The sequence below is a fragment of the Salvelinus fontinalis genome, chromosome 31 (genome assembly GCF_029448725.1).
Source record: "Salvelinus fontinalis isolate EN_2023a chromosome 31, ASM2944872v1, whole genome shotgun sequence".
Classification (NCBI taxonomy): domain Eukaryota; kingdom Metazoa; phylum Chordata; class Actinopteri; order Salmoniformes; family Salmonidae; genus Salvelinus; species Salvelinus fontinalis.
The window spans coordinates 1052816-1076244 of record NC_074695.1 but is presented as its reverse complement, the minus strand read 5'-3'; the positions used below and the strand labels follow the sequence as shown (position 1 = coordinate 1076244).

The 23429-nt window shown below is 45.8% G+C and overlaps 1 protein-coding gene across 1 annotated transcript in view; it reads right to left on the bottom strand.

The window, feature by feature from the left end:
• The window catches only part of plxnb3 (plexin B3), a 285828-nt gene that overhangs the window by 83372 nt on the left and 179027 nt on the right, over positions 1–23429 (bottom strand). The window contains exons 10-20 of the mRNA XM_055891079.1: positions 19990–20098; positions 18388–18499; positions 17641–17769; positions 16924–17040; positions 14818–14908; positions 12926–13098; positions 9925–10076; positions 6696–6801; positions 6369–6505; positions 4558–4734; positions 4191–4362 (exon numbers count right to left, since the gene is read on the bottom strand). Of these exons, the coding sequence (XP_055747054.1) occupies positions 4191–4362; positions 4558–4734; positions 6369–6505; positions 6696–6801; positions 9925–10076; positions 12926–13098; positions 14818–14908; positions 16924–17040; positions 17641–17769; positions 18388–18499; positions 19990–20098 (1475 nt within the window). The remainder of the gene's footprint in view (positions 1–4190; positions 4363–4557; positions 4735–6368; positions 6506–6695; positions 6802–9924; positions 10077–12925; positions 13099–14817; positions 14909–16923; positions 17041–17640; positions 17770–18387; positions 18500–19989; positions 20099–23429) is intronic.

The following is a 23429-nucleotide window of genomic DNA, read 5'->3' as shown; positions in this document are numbered from 1 at the left end:
AGTGTAGGGGCGGCAGGTAGTCTAGTGGTTAGAGTGTAGGGGCGGCAGGTAGCCTAGTGGTTAGAGTGTAGGGGGGCAGGTAGTCTAGTGGTTAGAGTGTAGGGGTGGCAGGTAGTCTAGTGGTTAGAGTGTAGGGGGGCAGGTAGTCTAGTGGTTAGAGTGTAGGGGGGCAGGTAGTCTAGTGGTTAGAGTGTAGGGGTGGCAGGTAGTCTAGTGGTTAGAGTGTAGGGGGGCAGGTAGTCTAGTGGTTAGAGTGTATGGGTGGCAGGTAGTCTAGTGGTTAGAGTGTAGGGGGGCAGGTAGTCTAGTGGTTAGAGTGTAGGGGTGGCAGGTAGTCTAGTGGTTAGAGTGTAGGGGGGCAGGTAGTCTAGTGGTTAGAGTGTAGGGGGGCAGGTAGTCTAGTGGTTAGAGTGTAGGGGTGGCAGGTAGTCTAGTGGTTAGAGTGTAGGGGGGCAGGTAGTCTAGTGGTTAGAGTGTAGGGGGGCAGGTAGTCTAGTGGTTAGAGTGTAGGGGCGGCAGGTAGCCTAGTGGTTAGAGTGTAGGGGGGCAGGTAGCCTAGTGGTTAGAGTGTAGGGGCGGCAGGTAGCCTAGTGGTTAGAGTGTAGGGGGGCAGGTAGTCTAGTGGTTAGAGTGTAGGGGTGGCAGGTAGTCTAGTGGTTAGAGTGTAGGGGGGCAGGTAGTCTAGTGGTTAGAGTGTATGGGGGCAGGTAGTCTAGTGGTTAGAGTGTAGGGGCGGCAGGTAGCCTAGTGGTTAGAGTGTAGAGGCGGCAGGTAGCCTATTGGTTAGAGTGTAGGGGCGGCAGGTAGCCTAGTGGTTAGAGTGTAGGGGCGGTAGGTAGCCTAGTGGTTAGAGTGTAGGGGCGATAGGTAGCCTAGTGGTTAGAGTGTAGGGGCGGCAGGTAGTCTAGTGGTTAGAGTGTATGGGTGGCAGGTAGTCTAGTGGTTAGAGTGTAGGGGCGGTAGGTAGTCTAGTGGTTAGAGTGTAGGGGAGGCAGGTAGCCTAGTGGTTAGAGTGTAGGGGCGGTAGGTAGCCTAGTGGTTAGAGTGTAGGGGAGGCAGGTAGCCTAGTGGTTAGAGTGTAGGGCCGGTAGGTAGTCTAGTGGTTAGAGTGTAGGGGCGGTAGGTAGTCTAGTGGTTAGAGTGTAGGGTCGGTAGGTAGCCTAGTGGTTAGAGTGTAGGGGCGGTAGGTAGCCTAGTGGTTAGAGTGTAGGGGCGGTAGGTAGCCTAGTGGTTAGAGTGTAGGGGGGCAGGTAGCCTAGTGGTTAGAGTGTAGGGGTGGTAGATAGCCTAGTGGTTAGAGTGTAGGGGCGGTAGGTAGCATAGTGGTTAGAGCGTTGGACTTATAACCGAAAGGTTACTAGATTGAATCCCTGAGCTGACAAGGTAAAAAATCTGTCGTTCTGCCCCTGAACAAGGCAGTTAACCCACTGTTCCTAGGCTGTCATTATAAATAAGAATTTGTTCTTAACTGAATTGACTAGTTAATTAAAGGTGAAATTAAAGGTTAAAGGTTAAATAAAGGTTAAATTAAAGGTTAAATTAAGGTTAAATTAAGGTTAAATAAATGAATGGTGATCCACCATATTTAAATACTACAGAATACACAGTAACAGGATTATTTTAAACAGTTGGTGTAATGTTCACTGTTAATTTCTGATTGTTTATTTCACTTTAGCAACGTTAACACACGTTTCCCATGCAAATGAAGCACCTTTTGAATTTGAATTTACAAGCATTTCGCTACACCCGCAATAAAATCTGCTAAACACGTGTATGTGACCAATAACACCTGCTAACCAGGTGTATGGACCAATAACATCTGCTAAATATGTGACCAATAACATCTGCTAACTAGGTGTATGGACCAATAACATCTGCTAACCAGGTGTATGGACCAATAACATCTGCTAACCAGGTGTATGGACCAATAACATCTGCTAAATATGTGACCAATAACATCTGATAACCATGTGTATGTGACCAATAACATCTGCTAACCATGTGACCAATAACATCTGCTAACCAGGTGTATGTGACCAATAACATCTGCTAAATATGTGACCAATAACACCTGCTAAATATGTGACCAATAACATCTGATAACCATGTGTATGTGACCAATAACATCTGCTAACCATGTGACCAATAACATCTGCTAACCAGGTGTATGTGACCAATAACATCTGCTAAATATGTGTATGTGACCAATAACATCTGCTAACTAGGTGTATGGACCAATAACATCTGCTAACCAGGTGTATGGACCAATAACATCTGCTAACCAGGTGACCAATAACATCTGCTAACCATGTGTATGTGACCAATAACATCTGCTAAATATGTGACCAATAACATCTGCTAACCATGTGACCAATAACATCTGCTAACCATGTGTATGTGACCAATAACATCTGCTAACTAGGTGTATGGACCAATAACATCTGCTAACCAGGTGTATGGACCAATAACATCTGCTAACCAGGTGTATGGACCAATAACATCTGCTAAATATGTGACCAATAACATCTGATAACCATGTGTATGTGACCAATAACATCTGCTAACCATGTGACCAATAACATCTGCTAACCAGGTGTATGGACCAATAACATCTGCTAACCATGTGTATGTGACCAATAACATCTGCTAACCATGTGACCAATAACATCTGCTAACCATGTGACCAATAACATCTGCTAACCAGGTGTATGTGACCAATAACATCTGCTAACCATGTGACCAATAACACCTGCTAACCATGTGTTTGTGACCAATAACACCTGCTAACCATGTGTTTGTGACCAATAACATCTGCTAACCATGTGACCAATAACACCTGCTAACCATGTGTTTGTGACCAATAACACCTGCTAACCATGTGACCAATAACACCTGCTAACCATGTGTATGTGACCAATAACACCTGCTAACCATGTGTTTGTGACCAATAACATCTGCTAACCATGTGACCAATAACATCTGCTAACCATGTGACCAATAACACCTGCTAACCATGTGACCAATAACACCTGATAACCATGTGACCAATAACACCTGATAACCATGTGTTTGTGACCAATAACACCTGCTAACCATGTGACCAATAACATCTGCTAACCATGTGACCAATAACACCTGATAACCATGTGCATGTGACCAATAACATCTGATAACCATGTGTATGTGACCAATAACATCTGCTAACCATGTGTATGGACCAATAACATCTGCTAACCATGTGTATGTGACCAATAACATCTGCTAACCAGGTGTATGTGACCAATAACATCTGCTAACCATGTGACCAATAACACCTGCTAACCATGTGTTTGTGACCAATAACACCTGCTAACCATGTGACCAATAACACCTGCTAACCATGTGTATGTGACCAATAACACCTGCTAACCATGTGTTTGTGACCAATAACATCTGCTAACCATGTGACCAATAACATCTGCTAACCATGTGACCAATAACACCTGCTAACCATGTGACCAATAACACCTGATAACCATGTGACCAATAACACCTGATAACCATGTGTTTGTGACCAATAACACCTGCTAACCATGTGACCAATAACATCTGCTAACCATGTGACCAATAACACCTGATAACCATGTGCATGTGACCAATAACATCTGATAACCATGTGTATGGACCAATAACATCTGCTAACCATGTGACCAATAACATCTGTTAACCATGTGTATGTGACCAATAACATCTGCTAACCATGTGACCAATAACACCTGCTAACCATGTGACCAATAACACCTGCTAACCATGTGACCAATAACACCTGCTAACCATGTGACCAATAACACCTGCTAACCATGTGACCAATAACACCTGCTAACCATGTGACCAATAACATCTGCTAACCATGTGACCAATAACATCTGCTAACCATGTGACCAATAACACCTGCTAACCATGTGACCAATAACACCTGCTAACCATGTGACCAATAACATCTGCTAACCATGTGACCAATAACACCTGCTAACCATGTGACCAATAACACCTGCTAACCATGTGACCAATAACATCTGCTAACCATGTGACCAATAACATCTGCTAACCATGTGACCAATAACATCTGCTAACCATGTGACCAATAACATCTGCTAACCATGTGACCAATAACATTTGATGTGATTTACATGTTCCAATGTGGGCTTTACCTTTGACACGGTGCTGTTGAAGACAAGCCGGTGGTTCTTGGCCAACATTCTGGCGTATCTCCTCCTTCTCATGACCAGCGTGTTCTCCACCATGTGCTCCAACCGCACGGAGATCATTGGCTGTTGCACCACGTCCAGGTTACGCCCACTCACCTTTATGCTCCGCCCACCCCTAGTTAAACAGCATCACACTTATTGCTTACTGAAAATATTGATGAGAAACATTATCCATCATTCTTTAAAAAAAAAATGTTTTATTGATAAATTATATATATTTTTTTATCACATATTATTTATTGCTACTGTTTTTTGAAGATGGAGTGGTATAAACCATCTGAAACCAAAAACGAAAGGAAGTGTTCCTCACTCAAAGAAGCTTTCAGCAGGCGATGCTGCGGTGATGACGGGGTCCTCCATGTAGTGAAACACCTGCCCAGGTACGCTCCTCTCTGCCTTCCCAAACAGCACCCTCACTGTCAGCTCTGCTGTCTGGTTACTGGGGCTGGTCCTGCATACCAGGTGAGTCCCATTCACCTCCTCAACACTGGGGAAGAGAGGAGGAGAGAAGAGAGAGTTATTTATTATGGTGTCTGTCTGGTTACTGGGGCTGGTCCTGCATACCAGGTGAGTCCCATTCACCTCCTCAACACTGGGGAAGAGAGGAGGAGGAGAGAGAAAGGAGAGAGGAGAGAGAAAGGAGAGAGGAGCGAGAAAGGAGAGAGGAGAGAGAGAGAGTTATTAGTGTTAACTGGTTACTGGGGCTAATCCTGTTACTGGGGCTAATCCTGTTACTGGGGCTAATCATGACGTGGCCCTTTCTTGGTATAGATCGTGGCTTCCCCCCCTCTCTCTCTCCTACACCCAGGTTCTGTTATCTCAGGTTGTAAATTCCTGTAGGAGACTCTCTCCCCCCGGCCATGCAGTATAGAGAGAGAGAGTTTCACAGTAGAACAAAGGAACTTCTTCTACATCACAGAACTTGAGAACTGAACAATATCCATGTTTTGTGTCGGTGGAGAAACCAGCTACGATCCGGTCCATTTTGTTTCATGTTTGTGACCTCACGAAAGACAATACAGCCACATTACCCTAACTTTGTTTATACACGTGCCTCCGTTATGAGGTTTGCATCTAATTATTGTATAAAATGAATGAGTAAAGATGAAACTATTTGTGAAATGATGTAATGCTATGTTAAACCGTTAATGTGAGAGAATTGTATTCCCTTTAAAGTTTAACTAAGTCATTGGCCACGCCCCCGTGAGCACAGACATGATCAGGCGTCATAGAACTGCTGTTTCTATTGTTACGAATAAAACCCCCTCCTGAGGAAATCCTCTTCAGAACACCCGTACCTCGGTGTAAGCTGAGGTGGCACAGGTTTGAGTACCAAGAATTAAGCAAACCCTCAGCGTGAGCTGTGATTGCGAATAGTTATTGAACTCCTAACCAAACCACGTGGACCATTGGCTACGCGGCTGGAAATGGTTCAACTCTGAGACTATCGATCCCGACAGAATAAGAGCAAATCTTGGATACTAATTACTAGTCTGCAGCTAGAAATTATGTAAATCTGGAATGCGAAAACCGCGACAACCGCCGAAACATCTATTCTATGAGAGCATTTCTGGATGGTACTCTAAAGTATCCATTCTAACCATGAAATACTCTGATCTTCAGGGAAACAGAAAGAGAGAGAGACTCAGATGAACTCTCCAGCAGACGGACCGGATTCCAACAGAGAAGACAACAACACCTGGGCGTAAATATACATATTGATTGCAATTATTCCCGAATGAGTTCATGTGCAAAAGATTAGCATTTCAATCACGTAATAATAATTACAGATAATTGATTTGATAAGATAACAGACTTCACTTTTAATGACGCCAAAGACACGACACCTGCGAGGAGGAGGAGGATGAGGAGGAGGAAGAGAGAGACAGAGAGACAGAGAGACAGAGAAAGAGAGACAGAGAGAGACAGAGAGCGACAGAAAGAGAGAGAGACATACAGAGAGACAGAGAGACAGAGAGACAAAGAGAGACAGAGAGAGAGAGAAAGAGAGAGACAGAGAGACAAACAGAGAGACAGAGGGAGACAGAGACAGAAAGAGACAGATAGAGAGACAGAGACAGAGACAGAGAGAGAGAAAGCAGTTATAGTAGATGTATTTACATGTAGCAGGGTTGTAGTCCTACGTATGCAGTCAGATCCTTCCTCTGTCCCGTTAGTAGTTGAGTCCCCTGGACAGTCAGGCTGGTCCCTCCTGATACAGGGCCCTTATCAGGGACTATACCAGTCAACTGGGGGTCCTATAGACACACAATAACACAGAATGAATGAAATGGGCCACACTATCTGCCCTGAACAGAAGTTCGGCCTCATCCTGGTCAAACACAGTCAATGAATAATTCAGGTTCAAAGTGTGTGTGTGTGTGTGTGTGTGTGTGTGTGTGTGTGCGTGTGTGCGTGTGTGCGTGTGTGTGTGTGTGTGTGTGTTACCTGGTAGGTGAATGTCTGCAGTGACTGTCCTGGTTCTGAGTCTCCCACGGTAACGATGACTGGCCCCTCTGTCTCCTGTTTACTGGGCTGGAGCACACACACTATCCTGGAACACACACACACACACACACTTAAAGTACACTACACACACTATCCTGTTTCTATTCCAAGGAAAATTAAAAAATCTCTGGGTTTCCGTTAGGATGGAACGTAAAATATGGCTCTGTACAACACTCATGGTCAGGAGTACATGGCTATTTAGCTAAAGAATCCAGTGTCCTGCGTGAGACCGGGGTTCAATTTCCCGACTGGGAGGAAGGAGGTGGCTGTCCTTGTAAATAAGAATTTGTTCTTACCTGACTTGCCTAGTTAAATAAAGGTTACACACATAACATTTCAACACCCTAATTTTCTAATTCTAGTCTAACCAATACCCAAACAGAGATTCAGTGGTAAAAAATCTCATTGATTGATCAAGACCAGTCCCCATGCTTGCCTCAGAGCAGAGTGAAACGGTGCAAACAAAATGAACTTGTATTTTCCCTCCTGGGCCGCTAAGACGATGATGTCGTCATAACGATGTAGTTATATGCTTTTGCTTCTAACTTCAATACGCTCTTTAAATAAATAAGACCTACAACCACTTTTAACAGCACATTCACTCAACACTAGTGAGACTCATGTCACCTACGGTAGGCCTACAGTATATCGAAAATATGACGTGACTCTCCGCCAATAATTACATATAGAGGATTGGAGGATATTTATGTAGTTCAGTGATATTTATTCCCATAGTAATTCGTTATGGATCCATAACTAAATAAACATTGGCATTTTGAAATAGTATTTTTATAATTATTTTATTAACGAAAGCATAGCGATGCCATTATTAGTGACATTGTTTTAGTTTGAACGTGCAGACTGGCACTGAGAACAGCACAGCGGGAACGTTTCCCTAGTCAGCGCCATCATTAGTGCAATGCCCCTTAAATATTTTGGAGATGATTTTGTTTTCAAAGAACGTAAAACGAGCGAGAAAAAAGCCCTTCTTGAACATGGGGTGACTCATTTGTAAATAAAGCCAGTTTGTTATTTAGAATTATTTATTTCTGTTTTTAGAGGGAGAAAAACCAAAAACCTTCAGTCTCATAGGTCTCCCAGGCCGACACGGGTATTGAACCAGCATCTGTAGCAACACAACTTGCACAACTTGCAGTGTCTTAGACCGTTGCGCCACTCAGGCGCTGTACAACGTGACCGGTCGAGAGTGGCCTACAGTACTACAGTAAGACCTAATAATCCTAACAAAATAAAAGAATGAAAACCTTAGCGTAACAACAGTTTTAGTAAGTAATACTGAAGTCATGCACATTTATCAGTTTCTATTTAGGTTTAGGTCGCCCATTCATTGTCAGTTAGAGACACAGTAGGATCCAAAAGCATAATGAGTGCTCTACCTACCCCTTGTGGTGGTCTGGAGTAATGAAGCAGTGACGCAGGGTAACGTACTAAACCACAAATGACCTCTAAGTCCCGCGGCGTAAGCTCGCAACTATTAAAGGAAGAATCAATGTAGCACAAAAGCTAGCTAGATAGCCAATCATGCTAACAATTTAGCTAACATTTAGCCAGCAAACTAAAATATATCTATGGGCTGTATGCATTGTTTCTTTGTCATCTTGCTAGCTAATTATCTAGCTGTGGTTATCTGGCTAGTATCAACTAGGGATTTCTACAACAATAGCAGAATTAGCGCAGCTAGCTAGCTAACATTGGCTATCTAGACCAGGGCTCTCCAACCCTGTTCCTGGAGAGCTACCCTCCTGTAAGTTTTCGTTTCTCTCCCAGTTGTAGATTCAGCTTTTCAACCAGCTAATTATTAGAATCAGGTGCACTAGATTAGGGTTGGAGCGAAAACCTACAGGATGGCGGCGTTCCAGAGACAGGGTTGGAGCGAAAACCTACAGGATGGTGGCCCTCCAGGAACAGGGTTGGAGCGAAAACCTACAGGATGGCGGCGCTCCAGGAACAGGGTTGGAGCGAAAACCTACAGGATGGCGGCGTTCCAGGAACAGGGTTGGAGCGAAAACCTACAGGATGGTAGCCCTCCAGGAACAGGGTTGGAGCGAAAACCTACAGGATGGTAGCCCTCCAGGAACAGGGTTGGAGCGAAAACCTACAGGATGGCGGCCCTCCAGGAACAGGGTTGGAGCGAAAACCTACAGGATGGCGGCGCTCCAGAAACAGGGTTGGAGCGAAAACCTACAGGATGGCGGCGTTCCAGAGACAGGGTTGGAGCGAAAACCTACAGGATGGCGGCCCTCCAGGAACAGGGTTGGAGCGAAAACCTACAGGATGGCGGCGTTCCAGAGACAGGGTTGGAGCGAAAACCTACAGGATGGTAGCCCTCCAGGAACAGGGTTGGAGCGAAAACCTACAGGATGGCGGCGTTCCAGGAACAGGGTTGGAGCGAAAACCTACAGGATGGCGGCGCTCCAGGAACAGGGTTGGAGCGAAAACCTACAGGATGGCGGCGCTCCAGGAACAGGGTTGGAGCGAAAACCTACAGGATGGCGGCGCTCCAGGAACAGGGTTGGAGCGAAAACCTACAGGATGGCGGCGCTCCAGGAACAGGGTTGGAGCGAAAACCTACAGGATGGCGGCGCTCCAGGAACAGGGTTGGAGCGAAAACCTACAGGATGGCGGCGCTCCAGGAACAGGGTTGGAGCGAAAACCTACAGGATGGCGGCGTTCCAGAGACAGGGTTGGAGCGAAAACCTACAGGATGGCGGCGTTCCAGAGACAGGGTTGGAGAGCTCTGATCATAAAGGAACAAACAGGGACATGCAATGCCCACAAAATGCCACCTTCTGGTTTGGATATTTCAACAAGACTGGAGTGGGTGACGACTTCAAGGTCTTCGCTGTGTGATACACAAATGGAGATGGACTGCGGACACTCTGTTCAGAGGTGCTAAGTGCCGTCGGCAGGAAAACGTTACACCACAGGTTTCAAACTCATTCCACGGGGGGCCGAGTGTCTGCGGGTTTTCGCTCCTCCCTTATACTTGATTGATGAATTAACATCACTAATTAGTTAGGAACTCCCCACACCTGGTTGTCTAGGGCTTTTATTGAAAGGAAAAACCAAAAACCTGCAGACACTAGGCCCTCCGTGGAATGAGTTTGACACCCCTGCGTTAGACAATCCTGCCCTCTTGGGTTATTACCTGGTAGAGATGAGGTATCCATGGGGCTGAGGCAGACAGCTGACCCCAGCTACGGTCACCCCTCCCTGGATGTCCTGGTACTGCATCCCCAGGTTAGACCCATGGATGGTCAACAGCACACCCCCTTCCACCGGACCACTCACTGGCTGGATCTGATAGGGACAGAGAGGGGTTTACATTGATCTGACAGAGACAGAGAGGGGTTTAAATTGATCTGACAGGGACAGGGACAGAGAGGGGTTTACATTGATCTGATAGGGACAGAGAGGGGTTTACATTGATCTGATAGGGACAGGGACAGAGAGGGGTTTAAATTGATCTGATAGGGACAGAGAGGGGTTTACATTGATCTGACAGAGACAGAGAGGGGTTTAAATTGATCTGACAGGGACAGGGACAGAGAGGGGTTTACATTGATCTGATAGGGACAGAGAGGGGTTTACATTGATCTGATAGGGACAGGGACAGAGATGGGTTTAAATTGATCTGATAGGGACAGGGAGGGGTTTACATTGATCTGATAGGGACAGGACAGAGAGGGGTTTAAATTGATCTGATAGGGACAGGGGCAGAGAGGGGTTTAAATTGATCTGATAGGGACAGATACAGAGAGGGGTTTACATTGATCTGATAGGGACAGAGAGGGGTTTAAATTGATCTGACAGGGACAGAGAGGGGTTTACATTGATCTGATAGGGACAGAGAGGGGTTTACATTGATCTGATAGGGACAGGGACAGAGAGGGGTTTAAATTGATCTGACAGGGACAGGGAGGGGTTTACATTGATCTGATAGGGACAGGGAGGGGTTTACATTGATCTGATAGGGACAGGGACAGAGGGGGGTTTAAATTGATCTGACAGGGACATAGACAGAGAGGGGTTTAAATTGATCTGATAGGGACAGAGAGGGGTTTACATTGATCTGATAGGGACAGAGAGGGGTTTAAATTGATCTGACAGGGACAGAGAGGGGTTTAAATTGATCTGATAGGGACAGAGACAGAGAGGGGTTTACATTGATCTGACAGGGACATAGACAGAGAGGGGTTTAAATTGATCTGATAGGGACAGAGAGGGGTTTACATTGATCTGATAGGGACAGAGACAGAGAGGGGTTTACATTGATCTGACAGGGACATAGACAGAGAGGGGTTTAAATTGATCTGATAGGGACAGAGAGGGGTTTACATTGATCTGACAGGGACAGAGACAGAGAGGGGTTTACATTGATCTGATAGGGACAGAGAGGGGTTTAAATTGATCTGACACGGGCAGAGAGGGGTTTACATTGATCTGATAGGGACAGAGAGGGGTTTAAATTGATCTGACAGAGACAGAGAGGGGTTTAAATTGATCTGACAGGGGCAGAGAGGGGTTTACATTGATCTGACAGGGACAGGGACAGAGAGGGGTTTAAATGGATCTGACAGGGACAGAGACAGAGAGGGGTTTAAATTGATCTGACAGGGACAGAGGGGTTTAAATTGATCTGACAGGGACAGAGAGGGGTTTAAATTGATCTGACAGGGGCAGAGAGGGGTTTAAATGGATCTGACAGGGACAGAGACAGAGAGGGGTTTAAATTGATCTGACAAGGACAGAGAGGGGTTTAAATTGATCTGACAGGGACAGAGAGGGGTTTAAATGGATCTGATAGGGACAGAGAGGGGTTTAAATTGATCTGACAGGGACAGAGAGGGGTTTAAATTGATCTGATAGGGACAGAGAGGGGTTTAAATTGATCTGACAGGGACAGAGAGGGGTTTAAATTGATCTGACAGGGACAGAGAGGGGTTTAAATTGATCTGACAGGGACAGAGAGCGGTTTAAATTGATCTGACAGAGACAGAGAGGGGTTTACATTGATCTGACAGAGACAGAGAGGGGTTTACATTGATCTGACAGGGACAGAGGGGTTTAAATTGATCTGACAGGGACAGAGAGGGGTTTAAATTGATCTGACAGGGGCAGAGAGGGGTTTAAATGGATCTGACAGGGACAGAGACAGAGAGGGGTTTAAATTGATCTGACAGGGACAGAGGGGTTTAAATTGATCTGACAGGGACAGAGAGGGGTTTAAATGGATCTGATAGGGACAGAGAGGGGTTTAAATTGATCTGACAGGGACAGAGAGGGGTTTAAATTGATCTGACAGGGACAGAGAGGGGTTTAAATTGATCTGACAGAGACAGAGAGGGGTTTAAATTGATCTGACAGGGACAGAGAGGGGTTTAAATTGATCTGACAGGGACAGAGACAGAGAGGGGTTTAAATTGATCTGATAGGGACAGAGAGGGGTTTAAATTGATCTGACAGGGACAGAGAGGGGTTTAAATTGATCTGACAGGGACAGAGAGGGGTTTAAATTGATCTGACAGAGACAGAGAGGGGTTTACATTGATCTGACAGAGACAGAGAGGGGTTTACATTGATCCAGTACATTCTAGAACACATTTGGTCCAGTACATTCTAGAACACATTTGGTCCAGTACATTCTAGAACACATTTGGTCCAGTACATTCTAGAACACATTTGGTCCAGTACATTCATCAAATGTCCGATAATTTAAACTCTTGCAGGTCAGTTGTTCAGCGCCACATTTCCTAGGGGTCAGTCCCTAATGGAAAAGCTGCTGTGTGTATGTAACCTACCTGTATGATCTGAGGCGGAGGGCAGGTGTCGGCGGGCCCAGGTGTGTATGTAACCTACCTGTATGATCTGAGGCGGAGGGCAGGTGTCGGCGGGCCCAGGTGTGTATGTAACCTACCTGTATGATCTGAGGCGGAGGGCAGGTGTCGGCGGGCCCAGGTGTGTATGTAACCTACCTGTATGATCTGAGGCGGAGGGCAGGTGTCGGCGGGCCCAGGTGTGTATGTAACCTACCTGTATGATCTGAGGCGGAGGGCAGGTGTCGGCGGGCCCAGGTGTGTATGTAACCTACCTGTATGATCTGAGGCGGAGGGCAGGTGTCGGCGGGCCCAGGTGTGTATGTAACCTACCTGTATGATCTGAGGCGGAGGGCAGGCGTCGGCGGGCCCAGGTGAGCTGGTACAGGACAGGTGGTAAACACAGCCAGGTGACTCTCCTCCACACCAGACACAGCCGTACTCTGACGACACCGCTCTGCACTGGCTACAGTCAGACTGGCCCACTGAACAGTCATATAGCTGCACTGTGAGACAACACAATAGGTCATATAGCTGCACTGTGAGACTGTGCCCTAACCTTAAGCCCTAACCTTAACCCCTAACCTTAACCCTAACCTTAACCCTAACCTTAACCCCTAACCTTAACCCTAACCTTAACCCCTAACCTTAACCCCTAACCTTAACCCCTAACCTTAACCCTTAAGCCTAACCTTAACTAACCTTAACCCCTAACCCAAACCTTAACCCTTAAGCCTAACCTTAACCCCTAACCTTAACCCCTAACCCCTAACTATAACCCCTAACCTTAACCCATAACCCTAACCTTAACCCCTAACCTTAACCCCTAACCCTAACCCCTAACCTTAACCCCTAACCTTAACTTCTAACCTTAACCCATAACCTAACCTAACCTTAACCCTAACCTTAACCACTAACCTTAACCCATAACCTAACCTAACCTTAACCACTAACCTTAACCCCTAACCTTACTCCCTAACCCTAACCTTAACCCTAACCGTAACCCCTAACCCAAACCTTAACCCCTAAACCTAACCTTAACCCCTAACCTTAACCCCTAACCCCTAACCTTAACCCCTAACCTTAACCCCTAACCTTAATCCCTAACCTTAACCCCTAACCTAACCTTAACCCCTAACCTTAACCCCTAACCCCTAACCTTAACCCCTAACTATAACCCCTAACCCTAACCTTAACCCCTAACCTTAACCCATAACCCTAACCTTAACCCCTAACCTTAACCCTTAAGCCTAACCTTAACCCCTAACCCTAACCATAACCCCTAACTCTAACCTTAACCCCTAACCTTAACCCCTAACCCTAACCCCTAACCTTAACCTTAACCCCTAACCTTAACCCCTAACCTTAACCCCTAACCTTAACCCATAACCCTAACCCCTAACCTTAACCTTAACCCTAACCCCTAACCTTAACCCCTAACCCTAACCTTAACCCCTAACCTTAACCCCTAACCTTAACCCACAACCCTAACCTTAACCCCTAACCTTAACCCCTAACCTTAACCCATAACCCTAACCCCTAACCTTAACCCTAACCCCTAACCTTAACCCCTAACCTTAACCCCTAACCTTAACCCATAACCCTAACCTTAACCCCTAACCTTAACCCCTAACCTTAACCCATAACCCTAACCTTAACCCCTAACCTTAACCTCTAACCTTAACCTCTAACCTTAACCTTAACCCCTAACCTTAACCCCTAACCCTAACATTAACCTTGACCCCTAACCCTGACCTTAAACCCTAACCTTAACCCATAACGCTAACCTTAACCCCTAACCTAAACACCTAACCTTAACGGTAACCCCTAACCTTAAGCCCTAACCCTAAACTTAAACCCTAACCCTATCCTTAACCCCTATCCTTAACCCCTAACCTTAACCCCTAACCTTAACCCATAACCCTAACCTTAACCCCTAACCTTAACCCCTTACCCTAACCCCTAACCTTAACCCCTAACCCATAACCCTAACCCCTAACCTTAACCCCTAACCTTAACCCCTAACCCTAACCCCTAACCCTAACCCCTAACCCTAACCTTAACCCCTTACCTTAACCCCTTACCTTAACCCCTTACCCTAACCTTAACCCCTTACCCTAACCTTAACCCCTTACCCTAACCTTAACCCCTAACCTTAACCCCTAACCTTAACCCAGGGCAAAGCAGGACGACAGAAGTGAATATACTGAATACAGAAGACTTACGTCTGAGATTGGGTGCAGAGTCGATGTGATGGGAGCCTCTCTGTAGATAGATGGGAGCTGAATATTCCAACTGTTTTACTGGGTACTGGAACTGGAGGAGGAGGGGAGAGAGGAGAGGAGGGGAGAGAGCAGAAGAGAACGGAGAGGAGAGAGGAGAGAGGAAGAGGAGGGGAGAGAGGAAGAGAGGAGGGGAGAGAGGAAGAGAGGAAAGAGGACGAGAGGAGGGGAGAGAGGAAAAGAGGAAAGAGGAAGAGAGGAGGGGAGAGAGGAAGAGAAGAGAAGAGAGGAAGAGAGGAGGAGGGGAGAGAGGAGGAGGAGGGGAGAGAGGAGAGGAGAGAGGAAGAGAAGAAGAGAGGAGAGAGGAAGAGAGGAGAGAGGAAGAGAGGAGGGGAGAGAGGAAGAGAGGAAGAGAGGAAGAGAGGAGAGAGGAAGAGAGGAAGAGAGGAGAGAGGAGGGGAGAGAGGAGAGAGGAAGAGAAGATGAGAGGAGGGGAGAGAGGAAGAGAGAGGGGAGAGGAGAGGAAGAGAGGAGCACTCATTATAGTTATGACTGTCACCTCAGTAAGGCACAATAATACCGTGTGCATATAAAGAAACCGGTAGATATTTTGTTTGTTGTGTACATGGATCTTAATGTCTTTGATTGAAACGCTTTTTAGTTTAAATGTATTGGTGAGTGTGTATCTATGGGGTTTGTGAATACCTTGTGGGCAGAGCAGGTGTAGGTGTGTCTATGGGGTTTGTGAATACCTTGTGGGCAGAGCAGGTGTAGGTGTGTCTATGGGGTTTGTGAATACCTTGTGGGCAGAGCAGGTGAAGGTGTGTCTATGGGGTTTGTGAATACCTTGTGGGCAGAGCAGATGTAGGTGTGTCTATGGGGTTTGTGAATACCTTGTGGGCAGAGCAGGTGAAGGTGTGTCTATGGGGTTTGTGAATACCTTGTGGGCAGAGCAGGTGAAGGTGTGTCTATGGGGTTTGTGAATACCTTGTGGGCAGAGCAGGTGAAGGTGTGTCTATGGGGTTTGTGAATACCTTGTGGGCAGAGCAGGTGAAGGTGTGTCTATGGGGTTTGTGAATACCTTGTGGGCAGAGCAGATGTAGGTGTGTCTATGGGGTTTGTGAATACCTTGTGGGCAGAGCAGGTGAAGGTGTGTCTATGGGGTTTGTGAATACCTTGTGGGCAGAGCAGGTGAAGGTGTGTCTATGGGGTTTGTGAATACCTTGTGGGCAGAGCAGGTGAAGGTGTGTCTATGGGGTTTGTGAATACCTTGTGGGCAGAGCAGGTGAAGGTGTGTCTATGGGGTTTGTGAATACCTTGTGGGCAGAGCAGATGTAGGTGTGTCTATGGGGTTTGTGAATACCTTGTGGGCAGAGCAGATGAAGGTGTGTCTATGGGGTTTGTGAATACCTTGTGGGCAGAGCAGGTGAAGGTGTGTCTATGGGGTTTGTGAATACCTTGTGGGCAGAGCAGGTGAAGGTGTGTCTATGGGGTTTGTGAATACCTTGTGGGCAGAGCAGGTGAAGGTGTGTCTATGGGGTTTGTGAATACCTTGTGGGCAGAGCAGGTGAAGGTGTGTCTATGGGGTTTGTGAATACCTTGTGGGCAGAGCAGGTGAAGGTGTGTCTATGGGGTTTGTGAATACCTTGTGGGCAGAGCAGGTGTGTCTACGGGGTTTGTGAATACCTTGTGGATAGAGCAGGTGAAAATGTGTCTATGGGGTTTGTGAATACCTTGTGGGCAGAGCAGGTGTAGTTGTGTCTATGGGGTTTGTGAATACCTTGTGGGCAGAGCAGGTGAAGGTGTGTCTATGGGGTTTGTGAATACCTTGTGGGCAGAGCAGGTGTAGTTGTGTCTATGGGGTTTGTGAATACCTTGTGGGCAGAGCAGGTGAAGGTGTGTCTATGGGGTTTGTGAATACCTTGTGGGCAGAGCAGGTGTAGTTGTGTCTATGGGGTTTGTGAATACCTTGTGGGCAGAGCAGGTGAAGGTGTGTCTATGGGGATTGTGAATACCTTGTGGGCAGAGCAGGTGAAGGTGTGTCTATGGGGATTGTGAATACCTTGTGGGCAGAGCAGGTGAAGGTGTGTCTATGGGGTTTGTGAATACCTTGTGGGCAGAGCAGGTGAAGTTGTACGTCATGTTTTCCGGATCTTTCTCCAGGGTGGCGTTCAGTTTAAGCTCCTCCCCTTCCACAACCACGACACACACATACTGCTCCTCACCCTGACAACAAATCAAATCAAATCAAATGTTATTTGTCAAATCAAACAAGATGAAGCATCAACGTAAACATGATTATTTGATTTTTATTAAAGGACAAAGGATTTAAATTAACTGTGCATATGTTTGTAATCATTATCTATACTGCATTTCTAGGACACTACTGAGTCCAATCACCTGAAACATGCCCAAGTTCCTCCCCAGTAGGGTCAGAGGGGACAGGAAATGTTAGGGGTCAGAGGTTAGGCTTTAACTGAAACATGTCCAAGTTCCTCCCCAGTAGGGTCAGAGGGGACAGGAAAGGTTAGGGGTCAGAGGTTAGGCTTTACCTGAAACATGTTCAGGTTCCTCCCCAGTAGGGTCAGGAAAGGTTAGGGGTCAGAGGTTAGGCTTTACCTGAAACATGTTCAGGTTCCTGCCCAGTAGGGTCAGGAAAGGTCAGGGGTCAGAGATTAGGCTTTACCTGAAACATGTTCAGGTTCCTGCCCAGTAGGGTCAGAGGGGACAGGAAAGGTTAGGGGACAGAGGTTAGGCTTTACCTGAAACATGCCCAGTAGGGTCAGAGGGGACAGGAAAGGTTAGGGGTCAGAGGTTAGGCTTTACCTGAAACATGTCCAAGTTCCTCCCCAGTAGGGTCAGAGGGGACAGGAAGCCCATGGGGACCAGAGGAGAGCTCTGTAGAGCCCACACACAGGGACAAGAGTCTGGACCCCGTGGCTCCAGCTGCTCCTCCTAGTGGCCCGGAGGGAGAAGCACACAAATATTATATTACAGCAGAAAACAACAGACCGTATCCTATTTCCTTTATAGTGCACTACTTCCAACCAGGGCCCTATGGGAATAGGGTACAGGGAGACATTTGGGACAAAAAGATACAGTTTGGAATAACTCAAAGTGGAGAGAAGAGGCTGTGAAACAACCATCCATGTTCAGGGGTTGTCTTACCAGTGAGTTGTGTATGGTGTGCTGCCTGGGACAGCTGAAAGAGGCTGTGAAACAACCATCCATGTTCAGGGGTTGTCTTACCAGTGAGTTGTGTATGGTGTGCTGCCTGGGACAGCTGAAAGAGGCTGTGAAACAACCATCCATGTTCAGGGGTTGTCTTACCAGTGAGTTGTGTATGGTGTGCTGCCTGGGACAGCTGAAAGAGGCTGTGAAACAACCATCCATGTTCAGGGGTTGTCTTACCAGTGAGTTGTGTATGGTGTGCTGCCTGGGACAGCTGAAAGAGGCTGTGAAACAACCATCCATGTTCAGGGGTTGTCTTACCAGTGAGTTGTGTATGGTGTGCTGCCTGGGACAGCTGAAAGAGGCTGTGAAACAACCATCCATGTTCAGGGGTTGTCTTACCAGTGAGTTGTGTATGGTGTGCTGCCTGGGACAGCCGTTGTTGGTGTGGGTACACAGCCCATCCAGAACACACCAGTTACATGGCCACACACTGCCCACACACGCCATACACCTAGAATACAGACAGAGCTTGTGTGACTGTGTGTGTGTGACTGTGAGTGTGAGTGTGAGTGTGTGTGTGTGTGTGTGTGTGTGTGTGTGTGTGTGTGTGTCTGCGTGTGTGTGTGTCTGCGTGTGTGTGTGTCTGCGTGTGTGTGTGTGTGTGTGTGTGTGTGTGTGTCTGTGTGTCTATGTGTGTATGCGTGTGTGTGCATGTAGTGTTTCCCCTAGGATTTTTTTCATCCGCGGTGGCAGAGTTAAGGGGCGGGGGTCATGGGCGTGGCCAAAGCTAATCCCATGTAGTTCTACACATTAAGACCATGAGTTATGCCTCGTCCTTATGCTATCTGACTGACATTATAACTAAATCACATGGGGGCTCCATGCCATGATATCATGGTGGTTGTTAGTTCTCAAAGATGATATTTATTAAAACATATTACAGCTCCATCTCTCTTCTACATACTTTATTTATGGTTTTAGTCTGGTTTAAGTTAACAATGTTTCACCATCCCGCCGCTGCTAAATGACTGTAGTGGAAACACTGGCATGTCTGGTGTGGGATCTCTTAAATGACTGTAGAGGAAACACTGGAATGTCTGGTGTGGGATCTCTTAAATGACTATAGAGGAAACACTGGCATGTCTGGTGTGGGATCTCTTAAATGACTGTAGAGGAAACACTGGCATGTCTGGGATCTCTTAAATGACTGTAGTGGAAACACTGGCATGTCTGGTGTGGGATCTCTTAAATGACTGTAGTGGAAACACTGGCATGTCTGGTGTGTGATCTCTTAAATGACTATAGAGGAAACACTGGCATGTCTGGTGTGGGATCTCTTAAATGACTGTAGAGGAAACACTGGCATGTCTGGGATCTCTTAAATGACTGTAGAGGAAACACTGGCATGTCTGGTCTGGGATCTCTTAAATGAGTGTAGAGGAAACACTGGCATGTCTGGTGTGGGATCTCTTAAATGACTAGAGAGGAAACACTGGCATGTCTGTGATCTCTTAAATGACTGTAGAGGAAACACTGGCATGTCTGGTGTGGGATCTCTTAAATGACTGTAGAGGAAACACTGGCATGTCTGGTGTGGGATCTCTTAAATGACTGTAGAGGAAACACTGGCATGTCTGGTGTGGGATCTCTTAAATGACTGTAGAGGAAACACTGGCATGTCTGGTGTGGGATCTCTTAAATGACTATAGAGGAAACACTGGCATGTCTGGTGTGGGATCTCTTAAATGACTGTAGAGGAAACACTGACATGTCTGGTGTGGGATCTCTTAAATGACTATAGAGGAAACACTGGCATGTCTGTGATCTCTTAAATGACAATAGAGGAAACACTGGAATGTCTGTGATCTCTTAAATGACTATAGAGGAAACACTGGCATGTCTGGTGTGGGATCTCTTAAATGACTATAGAGGAAACACTGGAATGTCTGTGATCTCTTAAATGACTGTAGAGGAAACACTGGCATGTCTGTGATCTCTTACGGGGAGGTGGTGTTGAGTTGGCCCACAGCTCGACAGTCGTAGAAGATGATGTCACTGCTAGAGATGGTCACGTCTCTGAACATCACAGACACACGCAGAGACATGTGGTCTACAGACAGACAGACAGACAGACAGACAGACAGACAGACAGACAGACAGACACACAGACAGACAGGCAGACAGGCAGACAGGCAGGCAGGCAGACAGACAGGGAGTCAGGCAGACAGACAGGGAGTCAGGCAGACAGACAGACAGACAGGCAGACAGGCAGACAGGCAGACAGACAAGACAGACAAGACAGACAAGACAGACAGACAGACAGGCAGACAGACCATAAAGATATATTAGGATACATAATAATACCAGTGCATAGCAAAAATCCCAGAGACATTAAGGTCTATGGAAAGGACAGAGAGGGATACAGTACCTTCAGAAAGTATTCAGACCCCTTGACTTTTTACACATTTTGTTACGTTACAGCCTAAATTCAAAATTGATTCAATATGTTTTCTCCTCATCAATCTACACACAATCCCCCATAATGGCATCACAATACCCCATAATGACATCACAATCCCCCATAATGACATCACAATCCCCCATAATGGCATCACAATACCCCATAATGACATCACAATACCCCATATTGACAAAGCAAAAACAGGTTTTTAGAAATGTTTGCTAATTTATTCAAAATTGAAAACTGAAATATCACATTTACATAAGTATTCAGACCCTTTACTCAGTACTTTGTTGAAGCACATTTGGCAGCGATTACAGCCTCGAGTCTTCTTGGGTATGACGCTACAAGCTTGGCACACCTGTATTTGGGGAGTTTCTCCCATTGTTCTCTGAAGATCCTCTCAAGCTGTCAGGTTTGATGGGTAGCATCGCTGCACAGCTAATTTCAGGTCTCTCCAGAGATGTTCGATGGGGTTCAAGTCCGGGCTCTGGCTGGGCCACTCAAGGACATTCAGAAACTTGTCCTGAAGCCACTCCTGTGTTGTCTTGGCTGTGTGCTTAGGGTCGTTGTCCTGTTGGAAGGTGAACCTACGCCCCAGTCTGAGGTCCTGAGCGCTCTGGAGCAGGTTTTCATTAAGGATCTCTCTGTACTTTGCTCTGTTCATCTTTCCTTCGATCCTGACTAGTCTCCCAGTCCCTGCCGCTCAAAAACATCCCCACAGCATGATGCCACCACCATGCTTCACTGTAGGGACGGTGCCAGGTTTCCTCAAGACGTTGACACCTGGCATTCATTCTTAGACCAACTCTGGGCCAAGGCTGGACAAACTGTCTCGTTAGCTGATTGGCAGCTATTCAGGCAACTGAGAAATAGGTCCCATGCTTCTGTTAAACAGGCCAAATGAAACTACTTCCTTAGTGCTATGACAGACTCTGTTAAACAGGCCAAATGAAACTACTTCCTTAGTACTATGACAGACTGTTAAACAGGCCAAATGAAACTACTTCCTTAGCGCTATGACAGACTGTTAAACAGGCCAAATGAAACTACTTCCTTAGTACTATGACAGACTCTGTTAAACAGGCCAAATGAAACTACTTCCTTAGTGCTATGACAGACTGTTAAACAGGCCAAATGAAACTACTTCCTTAGTGCTATGACAGACTGTTAAACAGGCCAAATGAAACTACTTCCTTAGTGCTATGACAGACTCTGTTAAACAGGCCAAATGAAACTACTTCCTTAGTGCTATGACAGACTGTTAAACAGGCCAAATGAAACTACTTCCTTAGTGCTATGACAGACTCTGTTAAACAGGCCAAATGAAACTACTTCCTTAGTGCTATGACAGACTGTTAAACAGGCCAAATGAAACTACTTCCTTAGTGCTATGACAGACTGTTAAACAGGCCAAATGAAACTACTTCCTTAGTACTATGACAGACTGTTAAACAGGCCAAATGAAACTACTTCCTTAGTGCTATGACAGACTCTGTTAAACAGGCCAAATGAAACTACTTCCTTAGTGCTATGACAGACTGTTAAACAGGCCAAATGAAACTACTTCCTTAGTGCTATGACAGACTGTTAAACAGGCCAAATGAAACTACTTCCTTAGTGCTATGACAGACTGTTAAACAGGCCAAATGAAACTACTTCCTTAGTGCTATGACAGACTGTTAAACAGGCCAAATAAAACTACTTCCTTAGTGCTATGACAGACTGTTAAACAGGCCAAATGAAACTACTTCCTTAGTGCTATGACAGACTGTTAAACAGGCCAAATGAAACTACTTCCTTAGTGCTATGACAGACTCTGTTAAACAGGCCAAATGAAACTACTTCCTTAGTGCTATGACAGACTCTGTTAAACAGGCCAAATGAAACTACTTCCTTAGTGCTATGACAGACTGTTAAACAGGCCAAATAAAACTACTTCCTTAGCTCTATGACAGACTGTTAAACAGGCCAAATGAAACTACTTCCTTAGTGCTATGACAGACTGTTAAACAGGCCAAATGAAACTACTTCCTTAGTGCTATGACAGACTGTTAAACAGGCCAAATGAAACTACTTCCTTAGTGCTATGACAGACTCTGTTAAACAGGCCAAATGAAACTACTTCCTTAGTGCTATGACAGACTGTTAAACAGGCCAAATAAAACTACTTCCTTAGCTCTATGACAGACTGTTAAACAGGCCAAATGAAACTACTTCCTTAGCTCTATGACAGACTGTTAAACAGGCCAAATGAAACTACTTCCTTAGTGCTATGACAGACTGTTAAACAGGCCAAATGAAACTACTTCCTTAGTGCTATGACAGACTGTTAAACAGGCCAAATGAAACTACTTCCTTAGCTCTATGACAGACTGTTAAACAGGCCAAATGAAACTACTTCCTTAGTGCTATGACAGACTCTGTTAAACAGGCCAAATGAAACTACTTCCTTAGTGCTATGACAGACTCTGTTAAACAGGCCAAATGAAACTAATTCCTTAGTGCTATGACAGACTCTGTTAAACAGGCCAAATGAAACTACTTCCTTAGTGCTATGACAGACTGTTAAACAGGCCAAATGAAACTACTTCCTTAGTGCTATGACAGACTCTGTTAAACAGGCCAAATGAAACTACTTCCTTAGCGCTATGACAGACTCTGTTAAACAGGCCAAATGAAACTACTTCCTTAGTGCTATGACAGACTCTGTTAAACAGGCCAAATGAAACTACTTCCTTAGTGCTATGACAGACTCTGTTAAACAGGCCAAATGAAACTACTTCCTTAGTGCTATGACAGACTCTGTTAAACAGGCCAAATGAAACTACTTCCTTAGTGCTATGACAGACTCTGTTAAACAGGCCAAATGAAACTACTTCCTTAGTGCTATGACAGACTCTGTTAAACAGGCCAAATGAAACTACTTCCTTAGTGCTATGACAGACTCTGTTAAACAGGTCAAATGAAACTACTTCCT